This window comes from Populus alba, chromosome 17, assembly GCF_005239225.2.
Source record: "Populus alba chromosome 17, ASM523922v2, whole genome shotgun sequence".
Classification (NCBI taxonomy): domain Eukaryota; kingdom Viridiplantae; phylum Streptophyta; class Magnoliopsida; order Malpighiales; family Salicaceae; genus Populus; species Populus alba.
This window is the reverse complement of record NC_133300.1, coordinates 18,305,715-18,322,919: the sequence shown is the minus strand read 5'-3', so window position 1 is coordinate 18,322,919 and position 17,205 is coordinate 18,305,715. Positions and strand designations below refer to the sequence as shown.

At 30.5% G+C, this 17,205-nt stretch overlaps 1 protein-coding gene across 1 annotated transcript; it reads right to left on the bottom strand.

The window, feature by feature from the left end:
• Positions 1-2,086: 2,086 nt before the first annotated feature.
• LOC118028813 (putative disease resistance protein RGA4) lies at positions 2,087-5,919 on the bottom strand. Its single transcript, XM_035032521.2, has one exon. The coding sequence runs from the start codon at positions 5,656-5,658 to the stop codon at positions 2,278-2,280; it is 3,381 nt and encodes a 1,126-aa protein (XP_034888412.1). The 5' UTR covers positions 5,659-5,919; the 3' UTR covers positions 2,087-2,277.
• Positions 5,920-17,205: the final 11,286 nt, after the last annotated feature.

Below are 17,205 nucleotides of genomic sequence, written 5' to 3'. Positions count from 1 at the left end.
CAATAGTAATATATATTTTTTGAAATTATTTTATAATCTCAAAAAAGCATTTGAACCAAATACATTAAACTTTTTTTTTCAACTTTAATTTTAACCAAACATATATAAATACCAAACCAAACCTCAATTAAAAATACTTTTTATAAAATAATTTTTTCAAACCACAACCATAAAAGCTACCACAATACCAAACACACCTGGTGCGTTTATTTTCCTGGAAAGTGCACTTTTTTCCTGTATTTTTTGTTATTATGAAAGTTGGTCAACGGAAAACACAGTCAAGAAAAAATTTGCTTGGTTTTCAGAAAATATTTTCCTTTTATTTTGGGCGAAAAACACTTTCTGGAAGTTGTGAAAAATTTAGAAATGTCATATTATTTTGCTGATTATATCAAATTTGATCCTCAAACTTTTGATTGCTATATATATATTTGTTTTGAATATTTGTTTTTCAATTTCATCCCTTAGAATTGAATTTTCTATAAACTTTGGTCCTCATTTTTATTTTGCTTTTCGCTTATTTTTTAATTGGAATTTTTTATCTATCAAAATCTGATCCTCATTCTTTTGATTTTTATTTATTTTATTTGAAATAATTTATGAAATGATAATTTTTATTTTAATTTCTTCATCTTTTTATTTTTTTATTTTTTATATTTGATCTCTATTATTTTGATTATTATTTATTTTTATTTGATATAATTTATGAAATTATATCTATTTTTTAATTTCATTCTCATTCAACTTTTAATTTGTAAGATTTATTCCTTATTATTTTAATAAACTTGAAAAAAATAAAATATTAATAAGTTATTTTCCAACTCATTTTTCATGACATAATCAATACTAAAAAAATTTTCTAATTTATTTTTCATTACAGTATCAAATATTAAAAAATAATTTATTTTTTTAAAATTTTAATTTTTTTAAAAATTTACTTTTCAGTAAATAAATAGGAACTTAACTGACACCTCCCGAGTCCTAACGGATATCGACCAGGGTAGATATTGCCCCTCATGATCTTGCTTTCTTCTTCTAGGGCCCGCATGTTGGATATTGACCATCACTTATGGAACTTGGCCTGGGTTGACAGGTCGACCTGCGACCTGTTTACCCGGGCTTTCAAACTGGATTGGAAATTAATTTTGTTAAACAAAGGTGATATGTTCTATCAATTCATAATTATCGATTCGATTGATCTAATTAATTTTTTTTTTTTTATAAAAAACAACTTCGTTTATTTATGTTTATTTAATTATTTATAACTTTTATGCCTAAACGAGCCTGGACTTAGATCGAATCAGATGACGAGCCTGGTCTGATAACTTAGCCTTGAAGTTTATTCTGTTAGATCATTATTGTTTATTGTGTTAGGCAACAGATATCCCTCTATTCATACTCAGCTTAATTTTTCAATTTTGACTTTTAAAAATATGGAGAGATATATGTCAAATTCCAATCGGTTCTGATTTTAAGGGAAAATAAAAATTTATTAAGAATTCAAAAAAAAAATTAAAAAAATGCTATTTTTTATATAATTTGAAAAAAAAATATATTTTAAACTTTGTTTTATAAAGCTAAAAAATTACTAAAAATATATATTTAATTTATATTTATGTATACGACTTGTTAATTTATTTTTAAAATTTATTATTTTATAAAGCTAACAATGATTAAAAATTATATTTAATTTTTATTTATTTATACTATACTTGTTAATTTATATAACACTTTTTTATGTATTCATCAAAATTTTCATGAAAAAATTAAATTGAAAAATCATGGCTATGAAAAAACAAAAATACTCATTTACTCCCTCAAATATGTTTCATCAGTAAATCCATAATTTTTCTTCGCTGAAAATCATTAAATTTTCATAAAAATATATTATTATAAAAGTGAACATCTTAGTGATTTTTTTTAAATTTTATTATTATTTTTAGAGTTCTTAATAAAAATTTTCTTTAAATTAGAAACCAATAGAAATCTAACTCGTGTTCTTCCATATCTTTAAAAGACAAAATTAATGAAATATTACGTTTACTCTGAACAGAGAGATCTATACTGCCTAGTAGACAAAATCATAGAAACCCAATTATATAAATTTAAACCATAAGGATATCTTTATCAAATATCAATATATCAGAGAGATTCATAGTACCATCAAACCAAAGTTATACCTAAACTTGTCATGCAATAAAACACGTGCATATTCATACAATAAAAATAATAAATAGACGTATTTCTCCCTTTCTATTACAAAGATCATTGCAATACTTAGTTGATGTAAACGGAAGGGATGTGAGCTATCTTAGGCCAGTCCTCTCCTCGCTCCTTCGAGCACCTTTTCTTCAAATTTGGACAATTGTTAATCATCAAGTCGCTGAGGTTGCTGAGACTCTGTAGCCCTTCTGGCAAACATACCAAATTAGGGCAATACTGAATTTCCAGGCGTGAAAGGGATATGAGATAACCAATCTGATTTGGCAAGGAAGTTAATCCCTTGCATTCATAGAGTCTTAGAGATCGGAGAGAAGTAAGATGTTGGATACTCTTTGGCAATGAATTCAGCTCTGGACAAAGTTCAAGCTCCAAGTTTTCAAGTGCCGTCAGATATTGCACTCCCTCGGACAGAGACACAAATTTATCACAATTTCTAACAGATAACCTACGAAGAGAAGATAAGCCGGACAACCCATTCATTGGCAGAGTGTATAATCTTGTACAACTATCTATCTCTAAAACCTCCAAAGAAGTGAGTTTTCGAAGACCTTCCTCTGGCAAGCTTTCAAGTTCATCAAAATGCCGGATTCTCAAGCTTTTAAGAGCTGAAAGGTTGTCAAATACCTTATTTGACAAAGACGGTAGATTTCTCATCCCACCTATATATAAGAACTCGAGGAGTGTATGATTTTGCAAGAACCCATCTGGAAGCAGCCTCACATCAATCCATTCAATATAAAGGTATGTGATAGAAGTAAATTTCATAACTGACATCAGTAACGAAACATTGCCTCCATCGATGAGTAAGCTTTTGACGGAAGGTATAATTGGTATTTCGGTCAACAAGGGGCAAAGAACTATAGATAATACTTTAAGACGAGGAAAACTACACGGAGCCCATTGCTCTAGTCTCTTCATTGATTTAAATGTCAGTCCCTCCAAAGATGGGAATGGATTTTGCTCATCTCCATACACATGGCTGTCAATACACTTCACACCATCCATTCCACCTAGTTCAAGATTCTTGAGGAACTGTAATTTCCCAAATGGTGGAAGTTGTTCACAGTTGCCACATGCTTTTAGCTTCATCTCTACTAGATTCGGTAGCATCAAGTTCAAGTTCATCATCCACTTTGGAAATTTTGAACCCCCATATCCAATTAATCTCAATTTCTTCAGATTTGAATGAGGTTGAAGCCCATCAAGGACATCCTCATTATTTTCAGCTGATTGCACACAAGTAAAAGGGTGACCTCCATTCTTATTCCAAGATAAATGCAGTGATAGAAGAGTTGTCTTCAACTTCAAATTGGCACTTCTGGCATCTGTTAAATTCTTAACATTAACAAGATCTGTGATGCTTAGTTCACCAGCAAGATTATTCAGCCTTTCTAGCTCCCCTAAGTGACGACCATCCTCCTTACCCACAATGAACAGGCCAAGTTTTCGCAGGCATGTTAATTGCCCCATTCCAAATGGCATAAATCGAAGTGAATAACAGCCCGTGATGTCAAGATAGATGAGACTTTTCATATGCTTCATACCTCTAGGTAATTGGATGAGCTGTGTACACTGACTCAGATTTAGTGTCTGAAGATTTTGGAGGGAGGTGGTTGATGCAGGCAATTTTTTAATGTTGGAATTGGAGACATCTAGAAACCTTAGATGTTTCAAATAACAAATTGACTTTGGCAATGTATTGAGATAGATACCTATATGCAAGGCTCTCAGATGCTTTTGTTGGGTGAAATAAAGATGCAAATCATCACTCACAAGGCGTGTGGGATGATAAACTCCAGAAAGCAAAATTGAGCGTAGTGACCGAGATTTGAAATCCTTGTCTTTTGGAACAAACTGTGATGTCCTGTATGCACCCACATGACGAATTGTTTTAGGAATTTGCAACTTTGTATTGGCCGCAATCAAACAACATTCTCTCTTCATAATGTACTGTGCAAGATCATGGATAAGATCGTGCATTTTACATGATATGTTGCCCAGCCCATCATCCATGACTTCTTGAAAAAAAGACCTCCCAACTAATTCGTGGAAAATCTCTTCACCCTTATCGTGCAAATCCATTTGCCCAATGCACGAAATGAAGCCATTTGCCATCCATAGAGCTACCAACCGCTCCTTCCGAATGACATAATCTTTGGGGAATATAGAGCAAAATGCAAAGCATTGCTTCACAGCTGGCTTTAGATTCATATAACTCAAACTCAAGGCAGGTAATATCTGGCTTCCTTCATTCGGCAGATCCCAAATCTCACTTTCTTTCACAGACAGCCACTCCCTTTCAATTTTCTTCGAGCGCATCAGGCTTCCGACTGCTCTTATAGCCAACGGAACTCCGCTACACTTGTTAACTATCGCTGCTCCAATGTTTTCCAAGTGACCATACTCCTCTCTCCTTCTCATACCAAATGCAAGCTGCTTAAATAAAAGCCAGGAATCCTCATCCGACAATGTTTCCATATGTTGAACAGGATTTGTGGCCATTTTTTCAGCCATAGTTCCCAAACGAGTAGTCACAATAACTGCACTTCCTTTAGCTCCACAACTCAATGCATCTTTCAACTTGCTCCAGTTATCATGGTCATCATCCCAAACATCATCCAATATGAGCAAAAACTTCGTACCACGTAACTTTTCTTGGAGGCATCGTAGAAGAGCATCCAACTGTTGAATATTTGGAGTAGTGCGTTGAATGGACTCGATGATGGCTGTTGTCAATCTTTTTATGTTGAAATCAACTGATACGCACACCCAAATCCGCAAATCAAAATGCCCTTCTATTCTTCCGTCGTTGTAGACTAATTGAGCAAGTGTTGTTTTACCCAAGCCCCCCATTCCACATATAGCATAAACAGAGAAATCATCTGAACTGGTGAGCAGCATGTTGACCAGATCTTCTTTCTCCTTGCCCCTTCCATAAATTTCTGATTCATTCACCCATGACCAAGTCTGACGCCAATCAAAACTATCTGCTTCTATCTCCAAAGCCCCTTCTATTAAATGGAAATTGTGTCTCTCCTTGGCAATGGCATCTAGTTTTTCTCTAACATTCTTCAATTTATGCACCATTCTTTGTCGAAAAACAAGTGGATTATGATTGATAGAAAAGAAGGAACTAACTCGATATTTGAGATCTCTTGGCTGCTGATGCCACTGAGCTTCAATTGCAAACTCATCTAGCAAATCATCAGCGTCATAAGCTGCATCCTTGATGTCTCTGAGCCACACCTTTATAGGCTCACTCTTCCACTGCTTCTCCTCTGCATCTTGCAGCACAGCTCGAATAGTTCTGAACGTGCGGTTGAGATTTTCAAGCTCGGTCTCTAGGCCCCCAGCAAGTCCAAGCTCTTGAAGAATTGGGGAATTCAAGTTCCCCATGATTGTACTCGCGACAGCAGAAATAATTGCATCAGCCATAGCTTGTTATCGAATGGAAAATAATTGGATGTTGACAAGAAGTAGAAAATGTGCAAGGATAACCAAAAGCAGGGATGAGGAAACAGAGCAGTGTGGGATGAGAAATGGCAAAGGTGAAAGTGTATGGTGATGAGCTTTTCTTCTGCTATCGATCTCTTTTCATTAGTGATTGATAATGTGATGGATCCATTTCATTATTAGTGATCTCTTCGCTGCAGTTTCAGAGAAGGAACGTGGCTGTGTTTTGCTTATTGGTTAGTAAAAGTCTTCGTCCCGCACTGGCCAGGCCGCTTGGGCTCCACACGGATATTAAGTAATATTCTAAAAGTAGTTTCCCCGCGCCTTTTACTTATTCTACTGTACACATAACCCGCAATGTTGCGGATTACTTTTTTATAAAAAATATTAAAAAAATAAAAATTTAAAAATTTTGAGTTTTTCTGCAAAGCTATACTAAAAAATCTTGAGTTTAGCTGCAAACACTTAATCTAAGAGTAATATTTATAATGTTAATAATAAAATTAAACTTGCATGACCCAAGTTTAAGTTAGTCTGGCTGCAACATCGGACCCAAGAATATTGGATGTGGGTCTGACTATAAGATCGTGTCATAAAAATATGATAATTAAATAGATTAATTAAAAAAATAAAGAAAAAAAAATCAACAGAAAGAAAAAAACTAATAAAGAAAAAGAAAAAAAATGAATTAATTAGGTTAACCCTTTAAACCAGGTTATCCCGTAAAACCTGAGATTCACGTCATAAAAGTTTGATAATTAAATAGAAAAAAAAATGACGGGTTTACCCAGAATTAACTGGGTTAACCTATCAAATCAAGTTAACTCGTCAAGCCTAGGATACGTGTTATGAAAGTATGAAAGTCTGATAATTAAATAGAAAGAAAATTAACTTTAACAAACTAAACTAAATGAAAAAAATAACTCGTCAAATCAAGTTAACCTATCAAACCCGAGATCTGTATTATGAAAATCTGATAACTAAATAAAAAAATTATCATTAACAAACTAAATCAAACAAAAAAAATTCATTAAAAAAATTAAAAAGAAAAAAAAATAGTTATATAATATAATAATAATAACAATAATAAGTAAATATATTAGTAAAAGGCGTGACATGCCCGCGCGATGCCGCGGGCTTGTGGCATGCTTATACATTATCGTGGATTTGTGAAAAAAATCATATAAAAAAATACAGTTATCATCCACAATATTTTAAAGGAAAAAACTACAAAGTTATATTCTCAACCAGCTCAATATTAAAAAAAAACAAAATCGACAAAAACAATTATGAAAAAAAACACACAAAAAATGAAAACAAGAAGATGACAATTTTGGAAGAAAAAAGACAAAAACAAATAATAAAAAATAGAAAAAAAAACATGTGGGGAAAGTTAAAGCTAAATTTTCAACCAGCTTAATATTAAAATCATTTAAGAAAATATTGTAGCAATCTATAGTATTTTGTAAAGAAATATATAACTATAATTCTTAAACAGTTCAATATTAAAAAAAAATTAATAAAAATAATTTTGATGGAAAATAATTGGATGTTGACAAGAAGAAGTAGAAAATGTGCAAGGATAACCAAAAGCAGGGATGAGGAGACAGAGCAGTGTGGGATGAGAAATGGCAAAGGTGAAAGTCTGGTCTTTACTGTTGCTATTGATCAATTCTTCATTACATTAAATGAAGGACGAATTTTTTGCTTTTAGAAGTTGTGATGTGAGCTTTAAACAAATTATATGTTTGAAAAAAACCTACCATACCTCCTAAGAGTGTTTTAGCAGTGTGGTAACTGTTATTTTTCAAATAACTTTTTGTGCCGAAAGGTATGCCAATGTTTTTTTTTATTTTTTAAAAATTATTTTTAACATTAGCATATTAAAAAAGTACAAACCATATTAAATTTTAATAAAAAATAAAAAAAAAATTTATATTTTTTAGGAACACAAGTTAAACCGTGTTTCCAATCACTGCCTAAGCTGCCGTCCTTGACTATTATATTGATTAGGCTCCACACGGTCGAGACTTGACTAGCTGTGCTTACAATAAAGCAATTCAATTTTCAAAGAAGGAACATGGCTGTGATTTGAAGACAAGATTTGTCTGCCGGTGTGAACCCAAACTTTTGTTCAAAATGTGAGCCAAAATCCAATCTAAATTAATTTAGTATATAAAAAAAGTTGTATTTTTTTTTTGTAGTTGTTATAATTCTCTCTCATCAATTAAAAAATTTTAATCTTTAATATTGAATTTTTAGGTTTAAAAAAGGTAAAAATAACAAGTAAGCAATTCTTTTTCATGTTAATTATGGTTTGTTTATGAAAAAATTAAGATTTATAAAGATTTGAAGTTTATGTTTTTAAAATGAATTCATGATTATTATGAATTTGAGGTTAAGTGATTAATTTTGGATGTGTTGTTAGAAATAAAAATTTGTGAATTAATTTGTTAAGGGTTAAGAAATTCGCTTCAACTTTGCTAGAAAATATGGACAAAATAATTTTGAGGTTGAAGATAAAGAAATTGTATTTTGATCCTTGATTTATAAAAATTACAGTGTAGTTCCTAAACATTGAAAAATTATAATTTGACCTGTAACTATATTTTGGGATTCTGAGTGGTATTATTATGAGGTTAAGGATAATGACTCTCAGTTTAATAATTGATTTAGGATATTTTTAGTCTGGTCCTTTAATTTTGAAAGTTTACATTTTAATCCCTGAACTTTAAAGAAATTATAGTTCGGTCCCTGGTTCATTTCTAGATAGAATTGAAAATGGTTTGTTGGTAAAATTTCAATATGGTTATGTATTTACAATTTGCTTCAATTTTGGTAAAATTTTGTTTTGGCTCGTGATTTCTAAAAAATGTTGTTTTAGTCCTTAAACTCATAAGAATAAACCTGGTTTTATTTTATGCATTGGAATATATTTATTTGTTGTTTTGGGTTGTTTTTTAGTATATTCTGGATATTTGTTATAGGCTCTCCTAACAATCATCAATAAAATTTTCGGGTTTTTCATTTGATATTCCTTTTAGTTATATATTTTCTAAGTGAGTGAAATAATCTTTTTAATATTTATATAGGTTGCTTTATTTTCTGAATACTGATTTATTCTTGAATTTATACTCGCATTCTATTAAACTAAATTATATTCGATATGATATACATTTCTTTGATGATTCTGCGAATACCTAGCTGGTAAGAGAGGCATCAACTTGTTGTGACCGATCCTCCCACAATGATCATTTTCGGGTGTCATATGATCTTTGACATATATTCAACTACTTTATAATAATATGCTTAATATGTGATCCTCCACAATGATCATTTTCGGGTGTCATCTGATCACCTTCGGGTATCATCTGATCTTTGACATATATTCAACTATTTTATAATAATATGCTTGGTATGTATATGTTTATCAAGATAAATCAACTTGCAAACTATTAATATCTAAAATATATATTAAATATTATTCTCTCAATGAGTTGGTTGCACTCACCTTTTATTTTTAATATTATTTTAGGTTTTTAGTTTCTGTTAGCAAGTGACCTTTATTGAGTATTCTTGCTTCTTCAATTTTGATTGATATGTCTTGCTTATTTTATAAGACTTTCATTTTAGTTTTGATTTGATGTTTTAGACACTTTATTATTACTTTATTTTAATTAAGTTTAGATTTTAACAATGTAATAAATATTATGAATTATTATTTTTGTTTTAATTACTGATAAGAAGTTTTGAACTATCATTTAGTTTTATTAATTTTGAATAATATAATATTTTTAAAGATAATGAAATGCTATAAATTTTTAGATAACTTATTCTTTTAATATGTTTATTTTAAAACTTAATGTAAATGAAATATTCTTTTGACATCGAACTCGGGATTCAGCTCATGATAACTTGAATTGCCTTGTTTGTTAGCAAACGTCTTCTTCTCTACTCTCATTTTTTTTAATCAATGGCCAGTGGCCGTCGGTGACCCCATAACCATGTAGCCAAGCTGCGCACTGGCCAGACCCTCGGAAACACCAATATCTTCCAGCGCTAGTGAATGCAAGTTGCCCAAGATTGTAATTGCAAGAGCAGAAACAAGTGCATCAGCCATGTTTTTAGGGACTCCATGATCGAAGAACAGTGCATAGTGAACTTTTTTTTTTCCGGATTTAATTCAAATAAATGTGTTACCTTCCAATTAATCTGGTAATTACAGAAGAAAGAAGGGATCTTGAATAACAAGAAGAACAAAAGAAGAAAAGAAACAGAGAGAAAGAGAAACTTTTAGTAACATTCAACACTTGGTTTTTTTTTTTTTTTTTTTTTTTTTTTAACAAAATCAACATTCAACTCACACCATTAGTATTGTATATTTTTTTTTTTTGTTAATCATAGGGTACCCTATGTTAGCTTTCACATACCAAACGAAGTCTTTACAACCCGAAATCAATTTTTACATAAGATTAATTGCCATGTTTGAAACGCGGTGAAAATTATATTTCTAAAACTTTTAATTCTTTTTACTTAAGATAAATTTTTTTATATATATTTTTTTTATTTTGATGTATTTATATTAAAAATATTTTTTTAAAAAAAATAAAAAAATTTATTTTAATATATTTATATACAAAAAAATATTTTAAATCACCACCATTATTTCAATTTCAAAAAGACTAAAGCCCTGTGACCCGTGGCCCTAAAAGATTTAATGCTAGAAAAATTCAAACAGGAGAAAGCAAACCTCCAAGCCCATAACTAAATACGGCTAGACCAACTCTTTGAGTTTCTATTTACATTGTTTGCTTGCTATTGATACTTCATTCATGGACAGACCGGAGTCCAGCCTGACGTGCAGCATCACGAACTTCAGGTTTCTCAGTGCGCCTCTTCTGTATGAGTATGACCTCCAAAGTAGCACCTACAATAGACCTTGAGAAAGGCTTTCTTGTAGCACGACGTCTCTTCGTAAAAGTTTCAGCAGCAATGTCCTGTAATTATTAGGAAAGTTGTATCAAAATCAACATCATGAGTTCTTATCTAAAGGGAAACTCATCCTACAAATAGAAGTTAATTGGAAACTACAAAAAAATAGTCACCTTCTTATGTTGCTTCCTGTACATTCTGTCCAGGTTAACTTTGAGGGCTTCCACCTGCTGTGGAAGTATCTCTTGCATTTAGAGTTGGCAAAGAGGAAGGCCTTAATTGATTGAAAAAGCACCACTTATTAGTTTCATAGATTGTATTGCAGAAGATATTAAATAAAAACAAAACACAATATGCCTTCGACACCGAACTGCAAATCACCTGGGAATCTGAGCGAACGAATCTGATGCCCTTGCCAGGATATATCTTCGCCCCACTGAACCGGCAGAGTTCAGTCCTGAAATCATCCAGACCAGACAAGTTTGATGCTCGTCACCTCAGATGAGATCATTTGCACATAAAAATGCTTCATTCCAAGCCAGATAAGTTTGATGGTTAACAATGGTGTATCTAAAACCTCGATGAGGTTATTCGCACAGTCATGACGAATATTCTCAGAGGTGCATCAGATCCGAAAACCTCTTTGCAGAGGCCCAGAATTTAGAAAACCCTTTCAAGTTGTCACAGAGCAGGAAACAATGAACTCTCGTCCCAACTTCAATTTCATTTAAGCCTTAGCCATTCTGTTCTCTTTGCTATGTTTTCTCTAGAAGCATATTTATGGAAGATAAATCATGGATCTTTGGAACAACATCTGCATAAATCTAATTCAAACTCTATCATTGCAATCTCTTTTGAATTTCATCACTTTTTTTTTTAAAATGTGCTAAAAAGAATGTAAAGTTTCTGAGCATTTTCTTTCTTTTACCTTGTTAGGAAATTCTTTATTAAGGATGTAAAAAAAAAAAAAAAGAGTCAATGGAGCTTTGCTTTGTTCTGTTCTAGATGAGCATCCATGCATGGTTTAATAGGTAGAGAATAAAATCTTTCCATGAAAGCTTTAGTGTGATAGATTTGAAATACAACAAAGAAACTGACAAGCTGAGCACTAGAAAAGATCATTCAAGATCTCAATTATGAAGGCTAAAACCGAAGCATAAAGCATATTATACAGCAAAATCTAATCGATCATATTCAAAGATCTTACATTTATGCTCATCCCTATCCCTATTTTTTGTAATCAAAATTCCTGAAAAGTATGATCTCAAAGCTACCTATGTTAGAGAAATTTGTACCGTACTAAAACTTTAATTCATGTGCGCTAACTTGAAAGCATCTTATCTGAAATCATAGTGGGGGCACTGTTTTGATATTTTTACAGAAAAAATAATTAATAAAATATTTTCAACCATATTCCTAAATATATATTTAAACGCTATGACTCACTTGTTTTTTATTGATTTGTGTTACATATTTTAACTAATTTTTTTTTAGATTAATGTCGGTGTTCAAATCGCATGCATCTCAACTAATACTACGGTCCCTAAAGTTAACAATCATGTAAACTTCTAGTGACCATCATATCAGCAACCACAAGGTTCAAACTTGAGACCATAGGAGGAACAAACCCCTTGGTCTCAAACTCTTACCACCGAACAACCTACTAAATGGTTTACTTTAACTATTATTGATAAATCTTTTTTTTTATTGAATTTATTTTATTGAGATTTTTTAATTGTACTATAAATATCATTATTTGAGTTTTAATGTATTTTTGATTTTTTCTTTTTCTTTTATGTCTCTTGATAGAGTTTGTAAAACTAATTTTTATGTATTTTTTAAATAGTGACACTTTCCAACTATAAGAATTTTAAAAAATCACAAGTGGAAAAACCTACTTATATCAAATTAGGTTGATTGTTTGATTTTAAAAAAGACAGAACAAAAAAAAAATGAAAAAAAAGAAAAAAAAAAGAAAAAAAAAAGCATGTGGCGTGGTACTTTCCGTGCCTTTTAGAGGATTAGTTAATTTGGATAAAGGTACTTTCAAAATTGGTGCGTAGAATATGTTCTTTCTAATATTCCGATCAATGACCATCCAATGGGTTTCTTGTAACCCATCATCAATCCAATATTGGAGATAAGGTTTTACAGAATCATAAAGCCTTGCCGTTTTGGCACCTGATGCCAACATTATTGGCCTACAGAAAGACAAGTGGACATCCAATCTACTAAAGGCCAATCACCACCATTGGACAATTGTGCAACTCAGTTTCTCTATTTCGCCCTGTTTCGCGTTGAGTTCTGAGAAATTGGATATTTTTTTTAAAATAATATTTATTTAAAAATAATTTTTTTATATTTTCAAATTATTTTAATATACTAATATCAAAAATATTTTTTAAATAATAAGAATAATAATAATAATTTAATATATTTTTACTAAAATTCATTATAAAAATTAACTATTACCACACCATCAAATAACTTCTTAGAATCCGGCAATAACAACACTTGCATGTTGGGCTAGCTTCATCATGATCAATGCCAAAAACTGCATTGTATATTAAAAAAAAAAAAAAAAGGAAATATTTGTCTTAAACGACACACACAAGGCATTGGTATTAAATTATTCTATTAATTTACTAACAATCATTTACAACTATATATACTGACGACATTGAAACAGAAATATTTTACGTAGTTTCTAGCTTTAATCAAGAATTTAGAGATGTGATGCCAAGATTAGACATTGTACATTGGAATTTCCTTATTAAGATATATACTTGTGTGATGCCGAACACTACAAGCATTTTATGTTATTTGTCATATATTCGTAGTTTATCAATAGGTAAACAAATAAAAAAAATCATATGTGATCCCTCTAATTTTCTAATTTACTCAATTAAACCTTATACTTTGAATTGGATCAAGCCAACCCTTGTGGTTTTATCGGGCTAATTAGATAGAACTGAAGTTAGATTAAGAGACTCGGATCATCTTTAGTTAGAAAGCAGAGAAGATAATTTGACTCAATTTTTGAGATTCTTCATCCAATTATGTTTGGCCAGGTTGCACAACCAATGAAAGAACAATTAAAAGGAGGAAATAGAGAGGTTAATTTGACTCAGTTTAAAGTTGAAGGACCACATATGATATTTAGCACAATATACTGTGATAAATAAATTGCTGAGAGACGACTCTTTAGTGTATTTTTTTTTTATGATTAAATAAAACAATAATTCACCATGTATACTGGATCTATGGAATCTGCCAGCTCAGACGTGGGATGATATTACTTTCCAAGCCATCAAAAAATAATAACTTGTATAAAGCATAAAAAAAAATTGTTTTTTTTTTTCCTTCGAGGAGGATGCGTTTTTCAACCTCCATCATCAGGAGCACTGATTCAATATGATTATTATTGGCAATGATGTGTGATTTTTTTATGATACAGTAAAAGATATTCTCACATTATTTTTCATGTCAATTAATTAAGATTATTTTTTCAGATAATATTAAAGAGGCACTTTTTATATGGTGTGTTTTTAGAGAAATTTAATGAATTTTTTAATCCCAAGATTTAAATTTTAAAAATTAATAAACGAAACGTGCATTTTTAAATATCAAATCAATATTTTAAGACTGCAACTATATCTAAATATAATGTAATGATTAATATATAATCGTTATTGTTGGTTGCTGTTATCGTCGTTGTCAGCTTGGGCAAACAAAACCTGAGAAGAACTTCTATCATAGCACACAGAGTCGAGATTAGGCATGGCAAATTGAGCATCTATTAGTTAAGAAGCTTGAATTTGAGCTGAGATTATGAAATCAAATTACATATTTAATTCATTAATACTATTTGAAGACTATTTTTTTTTTATTAACGTCAATGTTTAGGCCAGTTTATGCGCTTCTTGACTAATTTCACGGGCTCTGAAGTTAACAATCATGTAAGTCTTCAGTGACTATCATATTAGCAACTATAAGGTTCAAACCTAAAAACAATTTTTTTTTTCTTTATCAACAGAAATGGTAAATTGCCCTTCATTAAACTACTGGTAATTGAGCCAATTTAAAAAATATTGTAAGCTTGCAATATTTATGACTAACAATCAAATTTCTCTAACAACAATAAGCATATATGTTGTATCGTTTTAAAACCTGGTTCAGATGACTCGATTGTTAAAACAGAGCTAAACTAAAAAAAAATAAAAAAAATTTGAGTTGACTAACTTATTAACTAATTTTTTTATAACAAAATTAACATTATTTTAATTTGTATCTAAGATTCAGCCACCAAGCCAGTGCTTTAAAAACTTTGGGAGGAATGCAATTTGAGAGACTTGTCCCTTCATGATAATCTAATTATCCTAACTCCTTGAGGCCAACAAAAATGATCACTCACGAAGGGCATGGCGACCGATTAGCATTATTAAAATGAAAATCCCTAATATAAGATATTAATCACCTAAACATATGATTAGTAAACTGAATTTTTACACATATCTTGGCCCATAAGGAGTCAAAAGGAGGGCTCAGGATACAACTTAGGATTAAAAAAAGGCTGAAGGGTTATTATCAAGGAGTAACGTCAACTGCATCTGTGCCCTCTTATGTCCAATGAAGATGGTTGACTTTAATTCTTCAAGCTGTTTCTCAAGCAATCAAGAACCTCGATATGTATTTTGATTGAATTGGGAATATTATACGAATTAATTATTCTACTTAAGTTGGGGGCGGATCAAGAAAAGTTCTTGATTCTATCAAGTATGAGAGGACCGTTGACGTTCTGGCTTTGATAATTGGAATATACATTGAGTTGTTTTGGAATAATTTAGGTTTAATAATGACATATATTTTATCGTTGTGGCAAAATAAGGATTGAAGTACAAATTTGATCTATTGTATCATTAAATTATTATTATTCGAATAAATCAAGATCTGTCAACAAAAATTAAAATTTGATCATTAGTTTAAACGTTATAAATAATAATATTATTTTGATATATAGTTTTTAAAATATTTTACAAAAATAATCCCTACTATAATCTTAAACACTATCTAAATGAAACGTTGTTTAATCCTTGTTTTTTTCATTAATATATATTCTGAAATCAAGTATTTTTATCTATAAAAAAATTTGAATTGCTTCAAAATAAACTAAAAATCAAAGTTTGGTAGTTAGATTTAGCAGTGAAAATTTTGCAATAGACCTTCTTAATTTGCTATAAAAACAACAGTTTGAGGATGTAATAGATCAAATTTGGCAATTCATTCCTTATCTTGTCACAACTCTAATAATTAAGGGATACAACATGTCAATAATTTAAGTATGCGTAGCTTTTTTTTAAAATTGTTAATAATAGTGCTAGGAATTACATCTCCTAGCAAATTAAGATATGCATGTTTAGAGTTTAGTTTACTTTAATTTTATTATTAGTACATAAAAATAAAAAAAAAAAAATTAAAAAATTTAATTTAAAACTAGAAAAAAAAAAGTGACAGTTAGAAACATCTTTCATGGAATCTGGTGTATGTAAACTCAATGGTTAAAGTATTGAAATCCAGAAAGGTAACCTCAAATTGATTAGTCTATAAATTTATTTTTTAAAAATTATTAATTTATAAATGTTAGGAGTATTAAAAACTTATATAATTATTAATTTTATGACTTATAAAATTAATTAAAATAAATACAAACTAACTCGAATATTCATATTTATTAAAAAAAAATATGGAGTTCATGCATTTAAATAATTTTGGTGTTTATTTTTAAAAAACTTAGGCTTTGTGGCGACAAACAACTGCTTAATTACATGTTGGTTAATTCTGGGTTTTCAGCCTCTGGTTTTGACAGAAAGTCAATAATGTTGTTATCCATCTGCAGAGGTCAGCATCGTAACTTGTCACAAAAATTGGACTTTAAACAATTGAATAATTTCGAGCGGTTGATATTTTCTTTAGATTTGCAGACGACTGGCATCTCAAATGTCAAATAGTTGAGGGTAGTCCGTCTCATCCCCTCAAAGGGTTTTGTCAAAAATAATTTATTTTTAATATTAAAGTATTAAAATAATCTAAAAATATATAACAAAATAATTTTTAAAAAAAATCAACTCTTTTTCCGAAGCACTTTTGCAACAAAAAACAAAGGTAGCGACTTTTTCTCAAATAAAGCACCACGCTAGCTCTCTCCCCTTTTTGCTAGCTAGAAAAAAAGAATTGCAAGGATAACAATAGTTTAAAAAAAAAAAAACATGGGATTTTGGGATTTGTTATGTTAATAATAAACTATTTATATTTCTTTTATTTATTGTCCTATGTAAATTTGAGAAAGGTGATAAACATATGGTTATATTCCATTAAAATTGTATATTTTTATTCCTTTTCAATTAATTTAAAAGCATCCAAAAAAATAAATTTAATTTTCTTCAATCGGCAAAAGATATCATTGGAATTCGGGCTACCGTAGCCATCAATGGTGGTACATGCATGCATGAGCACCGCTACCGCTTCCCCTCATGCTGTGTGAGCTCAGCCTCTCTTTTCCTTCTGCAAAATATGATCTTCCACCATCATTCATATTAA

Excerpts from the sequence above, each read along its gene's own strand:
- LOC118028813 (XM_035032521.2), bottom strand. The coding sequence starts at position 5,658 with ATGGCTGATGCAATTATTTCTGCTGTCGCGAGTACAATCATGGGGAAC.